The following is a 19,284-nucleotide window of genomic DNA, read 5'->3' as shown; positions in this document are numbered from 1 at the left end:
TTGGAGGTCTCTGGTGTTTCGGTAAGTTTTTTGAGAGAACCTCCGCATATGTTGATTTATGTGTTGGATGTGTACCATGTGTATGACTAGTGGTACTATGTGCATGAATAGTGGTGGGTGAGTTGACAACTTCTTCAGTGTCACTGTTTTGAGTGCAACAGAGCAGGGATTCAGGATTCTTAGTGTAGATGCATCTCTCGTACTCTGTACTAGAATGAGTGAAATGGGATAGGAGAGAGTTATCCTGGACGGCAAGCATTTACTGATACTCTATATGGGATAGGAGGTGGAAGAGAGGAACCTAGACAATGACCATGCACTTATTTGTCTGTAAAGGGGTCAGGAATGGGAAGGGGTTACACATGAGAAGCTTATATTATATTATACAACAGGTGGGAGATGGGGAATGTGACCCTAAGCAATGGACACTTATTTGTTTGCATGTGTAACAGGAAGTGGAAGGGAACATATCATAAATCAAAAAAGGAGATCAATATTAGTTGTATAAGGATTGGTTTGGGGGAGAAGGGATAAATTAGACAATGAACAGGACTATAGGTTCATAGGTTCATAGATAGGTACTAGGCTATCGGCCCAAAGGCCTACGTAAGCCTAGCCAACAGGTTTCCCTGGCTTACGCCACCCAAGAAAGTTATTTTCCTGTGCCACTGTCGAGCACAAACACAGAAGTGATCCCCGGGGTGTATTTCCTATTTCCCATCTACTCATCAAGATTTTTCTTGAAGAGTGCTAATGAAGAACTTTGCTTGACATAGATGGGTAGCCTGTTCCAGAGTATTGGAAGTCTCTGGGACAGGAATCTATCCCTCCAGCATATCCTGTTTATTGTGGTGACAAGGTTTAGGTCCCTAGAGCATGTAGCTCTCTCTCTCTCTCTCACATAGAACAAAACACCAGGACAAGCAAGAAAACAAAATGGAACTCTATGAGTTGAAAAGTGGAAAAGAAGTGATACATTAGACAATGAATAAGTCTACATTATTTTTGCAACTTGTTAAAAGTCACCCTTTCCTTGTTGATTATGTCATTATCGATCACCTGTGATGATGCATTAATATTCCCAGTGTCACTATTATTTTTAACAACATTACGTCTGGCACAGAAAATGATAATGACAATATTCCAGCCACACAAAATGCAGGTCCTTCAATGGACCAAAAATAAGAAAAATAGTGAAAACAGGGTTAGTTATGCCCAGGCAGTCACACTAGATGTTCCTCCAGCCGGACATCACAATGCCCCTTTCCTCAATGACAACTTATCCAACAAACGGACTACGAAGTGGTACAATACCACTCAGAACAAAGGGAAGGGGAAAGGGAAAAACAGGAAAAAGTGGTAAACCAAGAAGGTAAAAACATTTTGATGTTGACATTCTTAACTTAACAAACATTTCCCTTTCCGTTGAATTAGAAAGTGTTTTGAAAAAGGGATTTTCATTTATTCCTGCTTATGGTATGAACACAGGCAAACTGTTAATTGATTTCAGATTGTATTTGAGAAAATTAAATTTAAGTTATATCATGCAGGATGTTTTGAAACAAACTAAACCAATTTCAGATGACAAGCCAAGTAAGCCTAGCACTTTTAACCCTCCATTACAAACTACATTTATTGTCCGAGTGTGGTCTTTTGGATTGTGTCACAGGACTGGTTATTTTTTAGTTTGCATTAACAAACACTTTCTAATGGAGCACAAGTCTTTACCTGTAATGTCTGGTACTTTGTGCTTTAAGTCATTACTGTTCTGTCACCAAGTCAGAAATTTAAGGGGAATGGAAAAAAAATCAGAGCCAGTTGCAAGGAATATCTGAAAATAAGGTGTAGTTGAGATCAGTGTTTACTGACTTATATGCCTCAGACTTGTGAATGATGTCACTGTTTGTTGTTATGCCTCAGACTTGTGAGTGATGTCACTGTTTATTGTTATCATGCCTCAGACTTGTGAGTGATGTCACTGTTTAGTGTTACCAATCCTCAGACTTGTGGGTGATGTTACTGTTTACTATTACCATGCCTCAGACTTGTGAGTGATGTCACTGTTTACTGTTATCATGCCTCAGACTTGTGAGCGACGTCACTGTTTACTGTTATCATGCCTCAGACTTGTGAGTGATGTCATCATTTAATGTCATGCTGTCTCAAGCCATTAATATAAATGGTAAGGATGCAGTACAGTTTCACATATGTGATTCCATGTTCAAAAGGAAATCAATTTTCTGGGCCTTGAACTGAAAGGCTTGGCTAAACACAAGGAACATTTTTCTTGCTAGATCTCTGCCCTGTGCTTTGAAGCAAGTTTTGCTGTTTGAGTTTGTGAAACAATGGATGTTTCAAGGAAATACTTTTCGGTCCTACTGTTGGAAACATTGTTTAGAGGATACAGAGCATGATTTTCAATGCGAGTACATTTGCAGAGCTTTTGAATATGATTTTATGCTTCCTCCACCAGGGGAAATGGCTACCCTTAAGATATATGAAAGTAGTCCTTTTTTCATAATTGCTGTAAACTCTCACTTTGCCCTATATTTAGTCTGCTAATTAACCCCATTGCCTTTGAGGCTGGTTGTGACTACAAGACTGCTTACAAAGTGATTTTTCAGTGGCAGTTACAGAGAAACAAAGGTACTGTCTTCTGAGTTTTCTTTTGATAAAAAAGGCAAATAATCACGTAGATTCATCCATCCACGACCCCATTTCCCATTTTTTGCATAGGGAGTGGGGGTGTCAATTACACTGTGACAATCATCTGCAGCCAAGGTTCACACCACTGGGTAGCCCTGTCATGGCTTTTCTTCCATACCACATATGCACACTCATGCCTATGGCCGATTTAGTGTGCCCAATCCACCTACTACATATATTTGGAATGTGGGAAGAAACTGGAGCACCTGGAAGAAATCTACAAACACAGGGACATACAGAATCCACACAGAAGGCACTACAAATAATCACATTGATACGATTCAGATTATACAAAAACATAAAAGAAATTAATAATAATAAAATTGTAATAGTATTACCACAAGAAACATTTATTAAAAGCTTGGAACCTTTATGTTAGTTCAAGACAATATCATGCGTCATGAAGTTGAAACTAATTCCCTAATCAGTGCATGCAATACAGATAAAGTCACAACAATTAAATTCAGTGTAAAGGAAAGTTTTTTTATGTGACATAATTTTCCCTACTAATAGTAATATTGCAATTTGTTGTATTCCCTTAGACATAATTTACATTTTAAACAGCATCTTTTATTAATCCCAGAACTATCATGAGGGAGGCTTAACAATGTGGTTTCGTTAGCAAAAGTATGGTGTAAAGATTATTTCTTCTATTAAAGCATCAGTTTTTAGTAACTAAAATTTCAAATACAGTCGCAGCATTTGACTTAGTTTTCACTATATTCATCATACCCTACATATATAGATCTTTTTTTTAACATTTGGGATGACTTTCCTCCTTAAAAGAGCTTGCACAGAGATTGGCTTCTGTAAACAACCCTGTGGAATTGTCAAATCTGGCAATCTAGCTGACAGGATTAAAACTACTAGAGAACTACATCCTGTCATCCTTGGTTTGCCCCCTCAGTCTCATTTGCCTTCTGTGTGACTGAGCAAGTCTGTTAACTAGATGGCTCCTCCTGGTCACTCTTGGAAGGAAGCAGCTGTGTATAGTGGATTTTTCCATCTAACAAATAACAAGTGCAGTAGTCTCTGAGCTGTATTCCACAATGGAGCATTACTAAAGAGGTTCTGCTTGACAACTCTGAGGTTATGCTTCCCACTTCTGATCTACCATGGGTGGATTGACTGTCACCTGATAGACTTTCATGGCCTGTATTAAGAAATGTAAAGAAAAAAAGTAAGCGTTTGCCAAGGGAGAGTTGTACCTTCTGCATTCCTGATATGCTTGTACTGTCTCCATAACTCCCTAATATCTAAATATATGGTCTCCTCGAGGTCACATCAACTAGGAAAAAAGAACGTTTCTCCTTTCTCTGAGTATGACCATGTAGTTAGTATATTTAAAGATAAGAGATGAGGAGGAAGAGTCCATCCCCTTTTGGGACTTATATTTTGGGGCACAGATACCTACAGAAATATCTTATAGTTGAATATTTCTTTGCTTACTTTCAGCAGTCAGTTGGAAGAGTGTAAACATGTAGTCAGTAGGGTGAGCATTAGCATTTATAGCTTCAGTTTTTCCAGATTTCTTGTGCAGCAAAGTTGAGAGCTACAGTTGAGTGTGGAGTGGATTTTACGAGGAGCTGAGAGCTTCAGGGGAAGAGATATTTAGTACTGCTTATGCTGAGTTGGCTTGCATTGTTAATAGCACAACAGGTAGTGTACTTGCTTTGATGCAGAAGGCTGTGGGTTCTACTCCCACAGTATGTAGATGCATTACTGATACTGTACTGTGTTGTACTTTTAAAGGGGGTGGATGCTGTAGTCCTGAGAAAGTCCTCTTTGGTGGAGATACCTAGTAACTATGAACCTGTTATCAATTTGACATCCATTCCTATAACAATATTACTAGCTTATCATTTTTTTAACGTATCATAGGCAATTTATGACTCAAGGGCAACAAGCACTTTATTTGTAGATGAAACAAAAATATAAAGTTCTTTGCTAGCAGCAACCTCTTCATTAGTTACACTTCTGCAAAGATTGTTCATATTTACTGATACTGGTGAACTGTAGAACTTTGAGTAGACTTTTGTGATGGAAATGTTCTGAATTGGGCAGTTTTATCATTATTGGTGCATGCATTTTGTTTCATTGTTTATTGGAAAAATGTTCAAAACAATAAATTTAAAATGTCCTCTAACAACTGCACTGTATTATACAAGGAATATAATTTAATACAATCAGAAAGTTGTATCAAAGAACACATGTATGTTTTGTGTGCAAGGGGCCTGTGATTTGGAAACAGCCCAAAGTTAATCTTTATCTGCCACTTGGTCAGATGTATTTTCTTTGAATGTGGGTTTCAATGCTGTTTCAATGAATGTGAGTTCCAAGGGCAGAGAAGTTTTAATGCTAACTCTATTTTCATTGTGAGACTGGATTGGTTTGTTTAGCAGATGTCTATTAGTGTTTCTGCTGTAAAATGTAAAATAACACTTTTAAATGAAATCCAAATCATAGTAGAAGTAAAGCAGTATGCACATTACAGTGTTAAGGTAAATGGGGCAAAATATCTGAGTAATGGGACATTGGAATGGCTGTAGGGGAGAGGCCCCATTTGGCCATGATTTTGTGGGGGGGGGGTGGCAAACTCAGACAGCCCCGGCTGAACTATGACTCTCAACTGTCCATATTTTCGCAGAATGAATAGATTTTTGCTTCTTATTTTTGGTTTGTTCTTTATAAAAGTTGTGGTTTTCTGGCAAATCATTTAGGAGTGAAGTCATTAAATAATGACAGACATTGAGTTTCAGACTTTGTACCCTTCAGAAAAATGCATGCTAAAGCAAGACCTGTTATTCTATCAACTGTCTAAGTTTATACAAGCGCAAACTTTAGTACTGTTTGTATGTTCCCCCAATATATTTGGCCTTGTCTAGATTTCCTGCATTAAGAGGTTGAGAGGTACCCACAAATAAATCTCTTTATAGAATTAGGTGTATCCAAACCTCTCAACTGTCCCAGATTTTGGCTCAAAATGTTGCAATCCCTCTAATAATCCCTCCGCAAAATGGCAAATTTGAAAGAAAACGTGGAGGGTTTACAATTAATAAATAATTGTAATAATCAGAGTTGTCGATTACTTTTATTTCAGAAATGCATGTAGATTCTCTATTTTGTCAGCTGCTCAAGTTAACAGTACTAATATTTAAAAAAGCGTCCCTTCTTTAACAGGTTTCCAGCTGTATTGCGTGGCTATTTTATATTTTTGCATCACGTTTGGTCTGTTTTTCATAAAACTGTGGTTGCTTGTCAAAGTAGTGGCAAATCATTAAAGCTTGAAGTTAGAAAATAATGACAGACATTTGAATTTCAGAATTCATGCCCTTCAGAAAATTCATACTAATGCAAGACCTACTATTCTATTATCTTTCTAAGTTTATAAGAGCAATATTTAAAAATTGTCCTTATTTTTGGGCCTTTGTCCCACTTCTATTTATGGCTTTGTCCAGATTTCTTGTTGTAAGGTTGAGAGGTATGACAAATGTGTCAGCGCCATCACTGTCAGCTAGAGATATTTCAAATTCTGATATACTTGTTACACCCCACTCCCCCATGTAGTGACTCTGGATGTGTTCAAGCAAAGCAAAGAGCAGTTATGCAGTATAAGTGTGCAGAGTATCCCCCCATCCATACTGTTGATTTATGCTCATTATTCAGAAAATGCATGTTGTTGCAGTGCCTGTTGCTCTGTGTTTAAGTAGCAATGCTTTAATGACCATCAGGTAAGCTTGCCTGAGATTGTAAGATGTTAGTAAGCTTTAATAAGCATACTGTTAAAGAATTACCAACATTGAAAGCCTTTTTGTTGTTGCCATGCAGAGAATATTTACATAACTAGATAACGTATAAGCCTTAGGTATTGAAATTCATATGACAGCATTTGTAATAAAGGACAAGATTAAAGTATTTTCAGATGCTCATTACATTTGTTGGAGACTTGCAGTCATCTTTGCAGGCTTTAACCGTAAACTAAACAGAATGCCAATCTGTCATGTGTGGCCCATAACCTGTGAAGTAATCCTTTAAGCAATTTATCTTGAGCTTGTTTCTTTTTTGCTGTTCATTTTTTACTTTGATCATATTTTCCTCATGAAACAAGTAAATAGTTGTTGTCAGGCAGCAGGTCTTTTTTTGGATAAGAAACATTTTTACAAGTGGGGGTATCACAGAGATTGCTAATTTCAGCATGTTATTTTGTACTTTTATAAAGCTGAATATAAATTATAATTAGAACTGCAGTGCAAGGAGAAGTGGTTTGAGTTGAGTGCTGCTTGTTTTTTATACTGGATTTTGACAGGCATTCCAGTAATGTATTTAAAAAGTAATTTAGTTTTTCATGCCTCACAACCTTTTTGTTTCCATCTAGATATTAAGTCGGCTGTCATGTAGCCAATGCATTGAAATTTTTTTTTCTTTTACACTTCATTTTGTCTTCATTGGACTCTCATAATGACGGTTTGGCACCCAGGGCAGTGTATTTAATTAAAGTCCCAGTTTTTGTGTTTTTGAACATAGCTCCACCCCTTTTCTAGTTGGCCACACCCCTTCCCCTTGGCCACACCCATTCAGCTGTCTCCTGCAGCTCCCCTTTCATTTGAAGTCACCAGCCATCACTGATATGCATAGCAATTGTTGTAATTGTGTGACAAAAATTAACATATAGCTTTACATAACTGCTCCCTCTACTCCACTGTTCTCTACTGTGCCATCTTTGTTTTGTGAACTGCCAAATAATTCCCCCACAACACACATATACATATACAGTCACTCAAGGTTCATCCCAGTGTTTTATGGTTTTATTTAAAACAACATAATTTGCCATCACCTGTGTAAAACCTAACAAAATTTCCACCAAACTACATGTTGTATACTTCATGAAACATTACATGGCCTTCAGAAAAAATAAATTTTCCTTTCTCCTCTCCTGCTTCTCTTTCCATCTAACACCACATTTTTTTGAAAGCTCTCAGTACAAATCCACCACCTGTTAATTCAGCACTCATTCTCTTTCTTCCCAGGTGTTTGCTATTCCCTCCTGACCACTTTTTTTGCTCATTACTTCTGGAATTCTCCTCTCCTTTGTGCCTTTATTCTGCCTAGGTACAAATGGTTCTATTCATTTTTTAAACATAGGTTCATAGGTTGGTACTAGGCTATTAAGGCTATTAATTCATATAAATAAATATAAATAAGAATAACAATGTTAAATATAAATATAAATGTATATAAATATATAAATATGATATAAAATGAAATGTAGTTGTTTATGAATAAACGTATAATTAATGTGTAAATATAAATAAATAAATATGTTTGTGTTTGATGAGTATAATACTTGAAGCCTAATTGTAGTATCAATACTGTTGTTAGTTAAAAATTGTTTTAGCATAGTAAAAAACTTTTGCTTGGGAAACAGTAATGATGTAAATGTAAAATTAATTCATATAAAGTGTGATCTAAGTTTAAGTATGCTAGAAATAGCTATTTGTTCATTAAGACCTGGCCATTTACAGGCATTAAGCCTGAGTTGCCATAAACATTCTTTGGCTTCTAACATTGTTATTGACAAAGTACCATTTAATTCACATAAAGGTGGAGATGAAAAAACAATGTTAGAAGCCAAAGAATGTTTATGGCAACTCAGGCTTAATGCCTGTAAATGGCCAGGTCTTAATGAACAAATAGCTATTTCTAGCATACTTAAACTTAGATCACACTTTATATGAATTAATTTTACATTTACATCATTACTGTTTCCCAAGCAAAAGTTTTTTACTATGCTAAAACAATTTTTAACTAACAACAGTATTAATACTACAATTAGGCTTCAAGTATTATACTCATCAAACACAAACATATTTATTTATTTATATTTACACATTAATTATACGTTTATTCATAAACAACTACATTTCATTTTATATCATATTTATATATTTATATACATTTATATTTATATTTAACATTGTTATTCTTATTTATATTTACATTTATATTTATATAACAAGTATTTAATTGTACTTATTCATTCAATGATATGGAATTTTAATAACAATTTTATACACTAATATACACATTTTTATTATCAACACACTACATTTTAGGTTTATTCATAACAATTATCAATTATTTTTCAATTTACTGATTGTATTTATCAATATTGTATTTATATCAACATATTGTTTTTATATTTATGTTTTCATTAAGTTTTTTATGCAACACTGATTTTTATATTTCACTTTATCTTTAAGACTTGGATTACTGGCTACTTAATTATGAGCAAGTTTATTGATTAATTGTATTTTAATTGACTCTGAGGGAAGTATATAAGGGATGACTATCTAATGTATTTTGTACTCTGATGATGCCCCATGTTAGTGGGTGAAAGCGCTTAGTATCCTTGGATTGTGAAGTGTATCGTTTTTTTCATCGTCTGTTTTGGTCTGGTTTATGTTTATTAAAGCCTTTTTGAAGAAGACCAGGACTCAAGGTTTGCTGTATTTTTGCTTACTGGTACATCTTGTTTTCGAGAGTTAGTTATCAAAGGTGAGACCACTGTCCACCTGTGTCCCTAAGTCTCTCATCACACTTTCGGCATTTAGTGTACTGCCACATATGTGGTAATTCATGGCTACATGGTTTTTCCCAAAGGGGATAACTATACATTTCTTGGCATTAAGCTTGAGCCCATGGCTCTGGCACCAAGCATCTGTTTCTGTAAGGCCCTTTTGTAGAATATCCATATAATTTGGGGATTCAATAATGGCTCCCAATTTGCAGTCATCTGCGAACTTTGTTAGCCAGAGTCCCTTAGTACTTCAGAGAAGTAGATGCCAAACAAGAGCGGTCCCAGGACTGAACCCTGAGGTACTTCACTTGTCACTTGTCTGGAGCTGGATTTGGAGTCAGCTACTTTTACAGTCTGGGTTCTGTCAGTAAGCCAGTTGGCAACCCATCGAGTGATGTAGGGATTTATGCCCAGCTTAGTAAGTTTATCTATGATTCCAGAGTGGGGGATGGTGTTGAAGGCCCTGGCAAGGTCCAGATAGGCTGTGTGGACAGCCTTACTCTCGTCCACAGCTCTGGAGACTGATTCGAAGAAGCCAGTCAGGTTCAGGAGACAAAATTGGTCCTTAACAAACCCAAACTGCGTGGAGTCCAGTGTTTGAAGGTTGCCAAAGTCTTTGTTTATAAGTTCCATGATAATGCGTTCCATGCCCTTGCAAATCAGGCTCATCAGACTGATGGGACGGTAGTTCCCAGGATCCAAGGTGGATCCCCCCTTGCGGAGTGGGATAACTGTAGCTGTGTGCCACTTAGTGGGCATGAAGGCTGAGGTGAGGCTATGATTAAACATGACACTTAGGTGAAGTGCCATTTCATTTTGTAGTTCATGTAGTACAAAGCCGGGTCTATATTAGAACACCAAACTTTCAAAATTTTGAGTGTTCTAATATCGACCCGTTTTCAGTGAACGCTGAAAATATCAAAGAAACAGAAAACCAAATTTTTTCTTAGGGAAAGAATCGGTTGTCCGTTTCTGTTGCTTCGGTATTTTCAGCACTGTGGTGGAAAGTTACACGTCGGGTTCAGTTAAGTGTGTGACTGTGTGGACATGAGGGTTAGGGTGAGTTAGGTGAGTTAGGGTTAGGGCGCGGGTCAGGTAAGTGTGTGATTGTGTGGACGTGAGGGTTAGGGCAGGGTAGGTGAGTTAGGGTTAGGGTGCAGGTGAGGTGACTGTGCGATAGTGACGGACCTTAGGGTTAGGGTTTGGGTTTGGGTTAAGGTAAGTGGATAGTTAGTGGTGTATGTATAGTTTAGTGTAGGGTTAGGTGTAAGAGTTTAGGTGTATGTGTGTGGACTGCTGTTTGGTGTGCTTGTGTTGTGTGTATATGTTTTGGAACAGTGCATTTTTTCCCTAGGAAAAAATTTGCTGTTCTGTATGTTCGATGTTTTAAATTTTCAATTGATAGGGTTCGATATTAGAACACTCAAAATTTTGAAATATCGGTGTTCTAATATAGACCCTACAAAGCCCGGGATGTCATCTGGTCCCATGGATGCTGTATTCTTAGCTTTGGAGAGTGCAGTTTCTACCTGTGTGGCTGTGATTACCAGAATTTGGCAATCTTTTGGTATTGAGATGGGCCGTTTAGGGGGTGAGAGGGGGGTGAAGTTGGCACTAAATCGAGTCTTTATTAAATCATCACATTTAAAAAAAATGATGAATACACATGCATTAAGAGAAAACTAAATAAGCCACAGTAATATTTTACATTGTTGTTTTTCAGTATATATTTTCTTTTTAACAATTTTCATTGACTCCAACATACACAACTTGCACAATTCCTGCCTTCCCTTAACCTCACTCCTCCTGAACATTATTCTTGAGGTATTGCCCCGCAAATTCTATTTATTTCACTGTAATTTGCTCCTTCCCTTTTCAAAAGATCCCACCTCAAGTTATTTTAACCCCTTTACAATACGGAATAAATTTCCAAATCCTTGATGAGTATTCCTGTCATGCTGTTCGTGTGACACATTTTTCTATCCCTCCTACCAGCACTGTTCTCTTTCCAACACTCCTTCTTTAAAGAAGCACCATTTTACATGGCAAACTAGGAGCACAAGGCCTATGTAGTATGTTATTTACCTGATAAACTGCAGATCCCATCTCCAAGGGTCTATGTACCCATCTTGGCCAATGTATACCCACCATAAAGTCCAGCAGCCCTGAGTCAATAAGCTGCAAGCCGTCCAGTATCCAGTTGCCCAGCTTGGGTTACCTGGAATAGTTCTTTTGAACAGAAGCTGTATGTAAATCAACCTGCCAAATATGAACTAAGGATTACTACAGCCATTGTAGGCTCATTAACATGATGCAGCTTGGAATTGGTTGGATGACATGATGGTAAAGAGGAAGCTGGACATCCTCTGTATCAAGGAGACACAATGGAAGGGCAGTGCAGCAAAGCCACTTGGCCTGGGATTCAGACTGTACTACTAAAGGGGAAGGACAGCCTAGATATGGTGTGGGAATTGTGGAGCCTTTGAAGCTAATGAAGCTAGTGAAGGATGTCATCAGAATTAGTGACAGACTCCTGGCAATCATACTCCAGTGTAAGGACAGAGTGGTATTCATAATCCAGCCTATACCCCACAGCAATAGAGTACATTCAAGCAGCAGCTAGGAGACCTACTATATAAGGCAAGACATCATGAGTTGGTACTCATAATGGGGGACCTGAATGCACTATTGGGGCAGGCAGAACAGGATATGAGGATCGCCTGGGGCAACAGAAATAAAGAAGGAGAGGCCATTCTAGACTTCTGTCTGGCATATGGATTGATAGTGGCCAGTACATTGTTCAGCAAAAGACAGTTGCAAGATCACGTACAAGAGTGGCCAACATGCAACTTGAGTAGACTTCCTCCTAGTAAGGAAAGAGCACTGGGATAGAATCAGTGATTGCAAAGTCATCCCAGAGAAACAGTCAGCCCACAGCAAAAACCACTGGATGCTGCAATTAGCTACAAGCAATGGTCAGAGAACACCGTAAGGTCAAACAGAGACTAGGCTGAAGACCTGGAAGTTGACTGGAGAGAAATCACAAGAGTTCAGTGAAATACCCAGGGCTCTAGCACCTCAGGAAGAAGAGGAAATAGATGGAGTTGAAGAATAAGAATGATAGCACCTCAAAAAAACATGTGTGAGGACTATAGAATGTATATGTGGCCGAGCTTGGTATGGAAACAAGGTACATACTGAAAGCTGATGCTGGAAGTCTGAAAAAGAAAGGAGGAGTGCAGGACAAATGTGGGAGTTAGAAAAGACAGGCAAAAAACTAGGTTAAGAGCAAATTTCAGTAGCAAAGAACAGGGTATCAGAGGCACTTTCCCAACTTCTGAAAAGTGACTCAGCATGCAGCACAAAGAAACTCTATCAGGTTAGAAGGCAAAGACAGAAAGATAAATATGATATTCGTCAGACACCCTTCATAATGGATGCCTGCAACAGCCTGCTCAACAGTCCACAGGAAATGAAAGGCCGATGGAAGGAGTACTTTCAGCAGCTTATGAAGGAAGAAATCCCACAGAAGCTGTACAGCCCCAGACATAGCCTACACTGAAAGAAGCCCACAACCAAAAAATTAAGAACAGCAATAGGGAAAATTAAATCAGGGAAAGCAGCAGCCCCAGATAAGGTCACAGCAAATATGATCAAGATGTTGGGCGAGTAAGGGGGGGAAATGGGTTCAGTGGGTACTCAAAACAATATGGAGAGAAAGGCATATCGCAGATGACTGGAGCATAAGCATTCTAGTGCCATTGTACAAGAACAAAGGAGGCATTCACAACTGTGGGAAGTATAGAGATGTCAGCCTCCTTTCACACTGCATGTAAGTTCTGGAAAGGGTGACAGATAAACGAATATGCAGAGTAGGAGAAAGTAAGACAGGAAATGAGCAGTTCAGCTTCAGATCAGGATGTAGCACAACTGATCCAACATTTGCTGTGTGACAGATAGTTGAGAAGCTAGAGATGAGGAAAGAGTCTGACCAGGCATTCCTAGATTTGAAGAAAACATTTAACAAAGTTCCAAGAAAGCTGACTTAGGTAGTCCTGTGATTTTTTAAAGTCCCAGAAACATTGGTAGAACTAGTGCAGGCAATGTACAAGGGCCTAAACACACAAATACAAACAGTGCTCAGACTCACAAAGAGGTTTCCACTAGGAGCGGGTACGCATCAGGGCTCATCTCTGAATCCACTGCTTTTCATACTGGTGATGGACTACATTAGCAAACAGGTGGGAGGAGACAGATCAACAAAGTTGCTGTATGCAGATGATGTGGCATAAGAGGCAGACTCTGAGCAAGAACTCCAGCAAACAATAGGGGAATGAATACAAAACCTGCAGGCACCACAGGATGAAACTTAATACAGGTAAGACAGCAATAATGCAACAGATGGGGGAAATCAGAAGAAGATTGAAACTGAGATAGAAATGAAAAAATTGGAACAGCTTAATAGCTTCAAGTATCTGGGAGGAGTGGTTGAAGAAAAGGGAAGTCTAAATGAAGTTAATGGTAGAATCAGAGGGGCTGCAGCCAACAGGCACAGAGTGTTAGAGTAGTGTGTTAAAAAAGAATGACAAAGAAGCTGAAAAGTAATGCACACAAAACAGTGGCACTGTCAGTACTACTGCATGGTCCAGAAACCTGGGCAGTGAACGCAGAGCATGTGAATAAGCTAGAGGTGATGGAAATGAGGTGTCTGAGGTGGGTGTTAGGATGCACACTGTGGAACAGACAAAGAAATAAGAATATTAGAGCAGAAGCACAAGTAGCTCCAATTGCAGAGAAGGTCACGGAAAACAGATTATGGTGCTTCGGACATACATGCAGGAAAGCAGAAAGCAGTCTGGTGAAGATTTGGGACAGACATGAAGAAGGTAAGAGAAAACAAGGGTGTCCCACAAAGAGAAGGAAGGATTTGTGTGAGAAGACTTGCGACAGTCAGGCATGATTGTCAAAAAAAGGTAGGAGAGTAAGTGTTTATGTCTATAATTGCTAAAAGAATGGTTAGACAAAATTGATAGATATGGATCAATGTATTTTGTTTTCTTTTTTTGAGGAGGAGCAAACATTTGACAACATTAAAAGAACAATGATGATCCAGAGGGAAGCATAATGTAAGAAAATACCACTATTGTCGGTGGGTCTTGATGCAGAGAAAGCATTTTGACAGAGTTAAGTTGGGTTATGAGTAGAGCAATGGAAGCATTTGCATTCACTAATGTAATAATAAGGTTAATTAGGAGGATATATGAGGGATCAGAGGCAAAAATTAAAGTGGGAGGTTTCCTCTCTGGTAAGTTGTATCTGAACAAAGGAACAAGGAAGGGGTTATTAGTGTTATATTTAGAGCAATTGACAAAGAAAATAAGGGACTCAGAAATTCAAGGATATAATTGGTATGGTAATCAAGAAACGTTGGCTTTATTTACAGACGGCATTATTTTGTACCTGATAAAAAAACAGAAAATGACATCTCATTGCTGTGGAGCATTTTGAGACAGTTTCAAGTCCTTTTCTGGATAAAAAAATAATGAAGATAAAACAAAGGCTATAGCTGTAAACCATGTACCCACACATGAATTAATTCATCAGTACCCATATTTATGGGGCCACTGTAAAATGAAGTATTTGTGAGTATGGATTAAAAAGGATTTTGTTATGGCGGATATGATATGATATGTGGAAAGAGACTAAACAAAAGATAATACAAAAACTGAGAAATTAGAAGCTCTTGTTTATTGATATGAAAAGCAAGAGACAAGCAGTGAAAATATTTTTAGTCCCTTTAGTTTTATACACAGGCCAGGTATATTTTTATCAACCAGAAGAGAAGTTGTGGGCAGCAGTTAATAAATAGTTGAGATATTTTATCTGGGAGGGGAAGAGGACAAGAGTCAAGTGGAATGAGTTGATTCTTCCAATAGACCATGGTGGTTTGGGATTATATGATCTGAAGAGGTATGTTAGAGATACACAGTTAAGGCTCCTATACATAGCACAAGCATAAAGCAATAATTCAAAGCGGAAAGGGCTAATGAAACATGGAAAGCTCAAGAATAAGGGGAGACTGGAATTTTGGATGCAGATCCTTAAGAATAACAATAGCCATACAGAATATTATATTCATAAAGTAGCAGAAAGTATTACAAGGACAAAGCCAATACAGGAATGGAGAAAGGAGATTCTGCCGATAGGGATGACTGCAGTTAGCGGTACATAGTATAAGCAAGAGGAGGATGGAATTTACTGGAGAAAACTGGCAAAGGAACCAAGGTATTGGGAACTTATAATTAGAGAGGGAAAGGTATTAAAATGGAAAGAGGCCAAGAATACATTTGGACTGCAGGCTGGAAACTGCCTTTATCATGGATTGATATCAGAGTATAGGCAAAGATAAAAGGGATAGGGGAACTCTAAATGAAAGACCTTCACTGGTTGCATTTTTTAATTGAATCTGTAACAAAAGTTGCTGTTAAACAATGGATAATTAATAGGGCATATAAAATATTGCATGGTAACTATAGGAATCGATCAGAAGAGGTCAGAAAAGATTGGGAAGACAGATTAGATATGCAATTCACAAATAAACAATGGGAAGACATATATATGGCTCCCAAATATGCAATAAAGACTAGAAGATTTAAGATTTTTGCCTGGAAGTGTTTGCATAGATACGTTTATACCCTAAGCAGACTCTAGAGGTGTGATGGGGAAGAAAGAGAACTGGGAACATAGATTTTGGGAGTATAATGATTTGTCATACTTAAAAAATTCTCTATGGAGTACTCTGTCAGGAATACTGGGCAAGCAAATGGATGTAACTAAGAAAATTATTTTTTGTTTTGAGCTAGGATACTGAACCTGAATTGCTTAGACATAGTTAAGGCCTTGTTAAATTTAATTTTGGTGGCTACAAAAAAAAAGCAATTGCTAGAAAATGGAAATCAAAGTCTAATCAACTGTATTTCAAGTACTGAGTATTAATATAAAATAACTTGAAGTGGGTTCTTTAGAAAAGGATAGGAGAAAATTACATAGAAAAATTTGAAATTGTAGGAACAGTACATGCAGAATAATGTTTTGGAGGAGGAGTGAGATTTAAGGAAAGGCAGGAATTGATCAATTTATGTAATGCTGGATTGATGGATCATTATACAAAATAATATATGTGATGTATAATGTTTGTAACTGAGAATATGTTAAAATGGTTTGTTTTAATTTATATAAATAAATGTTTGCATATGTCTTAAGGTATAATCCAATAAAGATTTAAAAAAAAGGTAAGAAAGTAGCATTGAATCAAGACAGATAACAGTTGAAGCAACACCCCGACCTCATGTAGAAGAATGGGGAAAAGGGGTTGTTGATGATGATGATGAAGCTACAGGTCCCACTTTTCTGGCAAGTTATATTGCTTACCCTCTTCCCTTTTCCATCAGTCAATGTAGGGCTATGCATTTGTAAATTCAGTCCTTATTCTTGATCTTACTAACACTTCTTGAAATAATTCTAGTCTTGCATCTCATCCTTTCTATGTAATAAGGCTTCCTCATATTTTACTCATCCGTTCATCTTGTCTGCCCTTTTCATTAATCTGTCTTTCTCACTCTCTCTCTCTCTCTCTTTTTTTTTAAGGTTACTCCCTGGACTGTATAGACTGCTGTTGTTGTTGTTGTTGTCTTTCGGCTTTTCCCAATTAGGGGTCGCCACAGCGGAACTCCGGTCCGTTAATGATTGGCAGTAGATTTTCACAAACGCCGAGGTGCCAGCTCGATGTTCAACCTTCAGCAAAGGCACGCCCATTTACGCATGTCTTTCGAACGCCCATCAAACCGCGGGGAGGACATGCAGACTCCACACAGAAGGCACTCCCCGCACTCCAGCCGAGAATCGAACAGGAGAACCTCTGTATAGACTGTTGTGAGATACTTAAAACAATTATAACATGTCCTCCTGCCTTCTTTCATTAAAACTGTGCAAGTTTATCTCTTGTAGCTGCTTGTTACATTGTTTCTAATGTAAACTATGCAACAAGACGTTATACAGTCTGTGTCATTTCAATGATGAGGTCTTGGGAAAGGCACAAAATGTGTCTTACTGAAAGAATAGTAACATGCCATTTTCTACTTGTGGTGCTTTTCCTTTTGCATTACGATATTCCACAAGCTTTTCTTGCTACCTTCAAATGTTTCTGTCTGAACTACCTCCTCTATCATTTTGACCCTCTCAGCATATTTTCTTTTCCTGTATAAATTTACAACTTACTTCTGCTTTTTGTTTATGTGTCTCCCCTTGTGTTGCCTGCTGAGTCAAGCTACCTTGTCTCCCGCCTGCTTTCCAGCACTATCCTAGTTTTCATATCTGCCTTATGCATCACTTCAACACCAGTACTGGTCCCTGGGGCAAAACTGATGTAATTACAGTTATCATATTTTAATACTTAATGTGGATTTTTGCTATCTGTAAATTTAAAGTACCAGTACCAAAGTCTACTCCAAAAAGGGGAGCCATGTTACCCCAGTCAAATCACCCAATTATGAAAATGAGAGCAAGTGAGACAATAAAGTTGATTCCACTTAAATGAAACATAGCTAGGTTATGTTTAGGCATATTACAAAAAATAGCAAGTCAAATCAAGTAACTTGAGATTTCATAGCATTCCTTAAGCCAGTCTTTACAAACAACATTTCTGCTTATGCTCTTTGGCAGCAGAAGTATAGCAAACTCTTTTCAGAGGTATGTAAAGAAGGAATTTAAAATGGATGACTAGATCCAACTAAACTACTGATACACAAAAGACAGATCACTATATATGGCTCTAAATTTAATATGTATTAGAATGTTGTCAAAGAAAATACATCAGTGCAAGTTTTGTCTTTTCTGGTTTTAGTTACTTTAGTGTGATGCTGTTTTAATTGTTTCTTCTTCCTGTAGGATGCTAACAAAATGTGACACTGCAGTTTGTTGAGGAGAATATTTCAAATTAAGTAAACTCATGCAAGTCAATAAATAAAATAATTATTTTCTGTTTTAGGTTGAACTAGCAAATCCCATTGCTGTTCTGCAAGAAGCTGAATCCATTTTTCTCAGTGATCAAGAATGAATGAATGGGACTGAGCTTCAGCAAACCTTATATGCCTTAAATGCATGGCAAGACATGCCTTCAACAACCTGTGCTGTTAAGTGAACCCAAAAGGTTTAGTGCACATGTAAACAGGTTTCTGGTTTGTGTAATGCTGCACAACTCAACATTTTCCTCAGTGAAATAATCTGTTACTATTATTTTTTTTCTTTTTGCCAAATACAGAATGTTTCTTATGCTAGAACAATCAAGTCTTTTGAGTTTATATGCAGTCACATCAACAATTTCCATTTTTTTAAATGTAATTTGAAATGGCAATAAAATATTAAAGTACCTTTGAATATAAAAATATTTGTATTCTTGTAGTGTTTAGTTTTATAGTGAACATATAAATGAGACAACATAATGCGATGGATGCTTTTTTCCCTATATACAATGTTATAAGTACCATACCTTAAGACCAGTATCCTGAATGTTTCAGTTAGTTCTAAAGGCACCTTCTGGAGGAGTATGTGGTTCAGATAATCACAGAGTCCTTACCAGGAAATTCCTGGTGATAGACCCCCTCATGGCAGAGGAGGAGGAGGAGGTAACAATAATGGACATCACCCTACAGGCAGAGGTGGACTGCTTAACCAGGGTTTTCACAGGAACATTCTCCAAAAAAAACTTTCAGCATCCCTGAAGGGTTGCCCAACTGCTGTACTCTGGTAGCAGTTAAGGGATGTTTACCTCTGCACCTACAAGCCTGACAAAACATAACTACAGATTCATGGATGCAAAACATAATCTCCCGAGGTTATTCTGTACCATTTTCCCTTCACCCTATCAAATGGGAAAAAAATTCCCAGTGTTCCACTCAGTCGATGGGAACCTGTGGGAGCAGAAGTTTCCAAGCTGCTAGAAA

At 37.7% G+C, this 19,284-nt stretch overlaps 1 protein-coding gene across 2 annotated transcripts in view; it reads left to right on the top strand.

Moving 5' to 3' along the window:
* The window catches only part of MORN3 (MORN repeat containing 3), an 814,260-nt gene extending 795,553 nt beyond the window's left edge, over positions 1-18,707 (top strand). For both annotated transcript variants that reach the window (XM_044068660.1, XM_044068661.1), the window contains exon 6: positions 18,330-18,707. In XM_044068660.1, the coding sequence (XP_043924595.1) occupies positions 18,330-18,398 (69 nt within the window). In that variant the 3' untranslated portion in view covers positions 18,399-18,707. The remainder of the gene's footprint in view (positions 1-18,329) is intronic.
* Positions 18,708-19,284: the final 577 nt, after the last annotated feature.

This window comes from Protopterus annectens, chromosome 4.part0, assembly GCF_019279795.1.
Source record: "Protopterus annectens isolate FY-2018-M chromosome 4.part0, PAN1.0, whole genome shotgun sequence".
NCBI classification, from domain to species: Eukaryota; Metazoa; Chordata; order Ceratodontiformes; family Protopteridae; genus Protopterus; species Protopterus annectens.
Note: the sequence above shows the minus strand (reverse complement) of the source record. Positions and strands in the feature narration are given on the sequence as shown.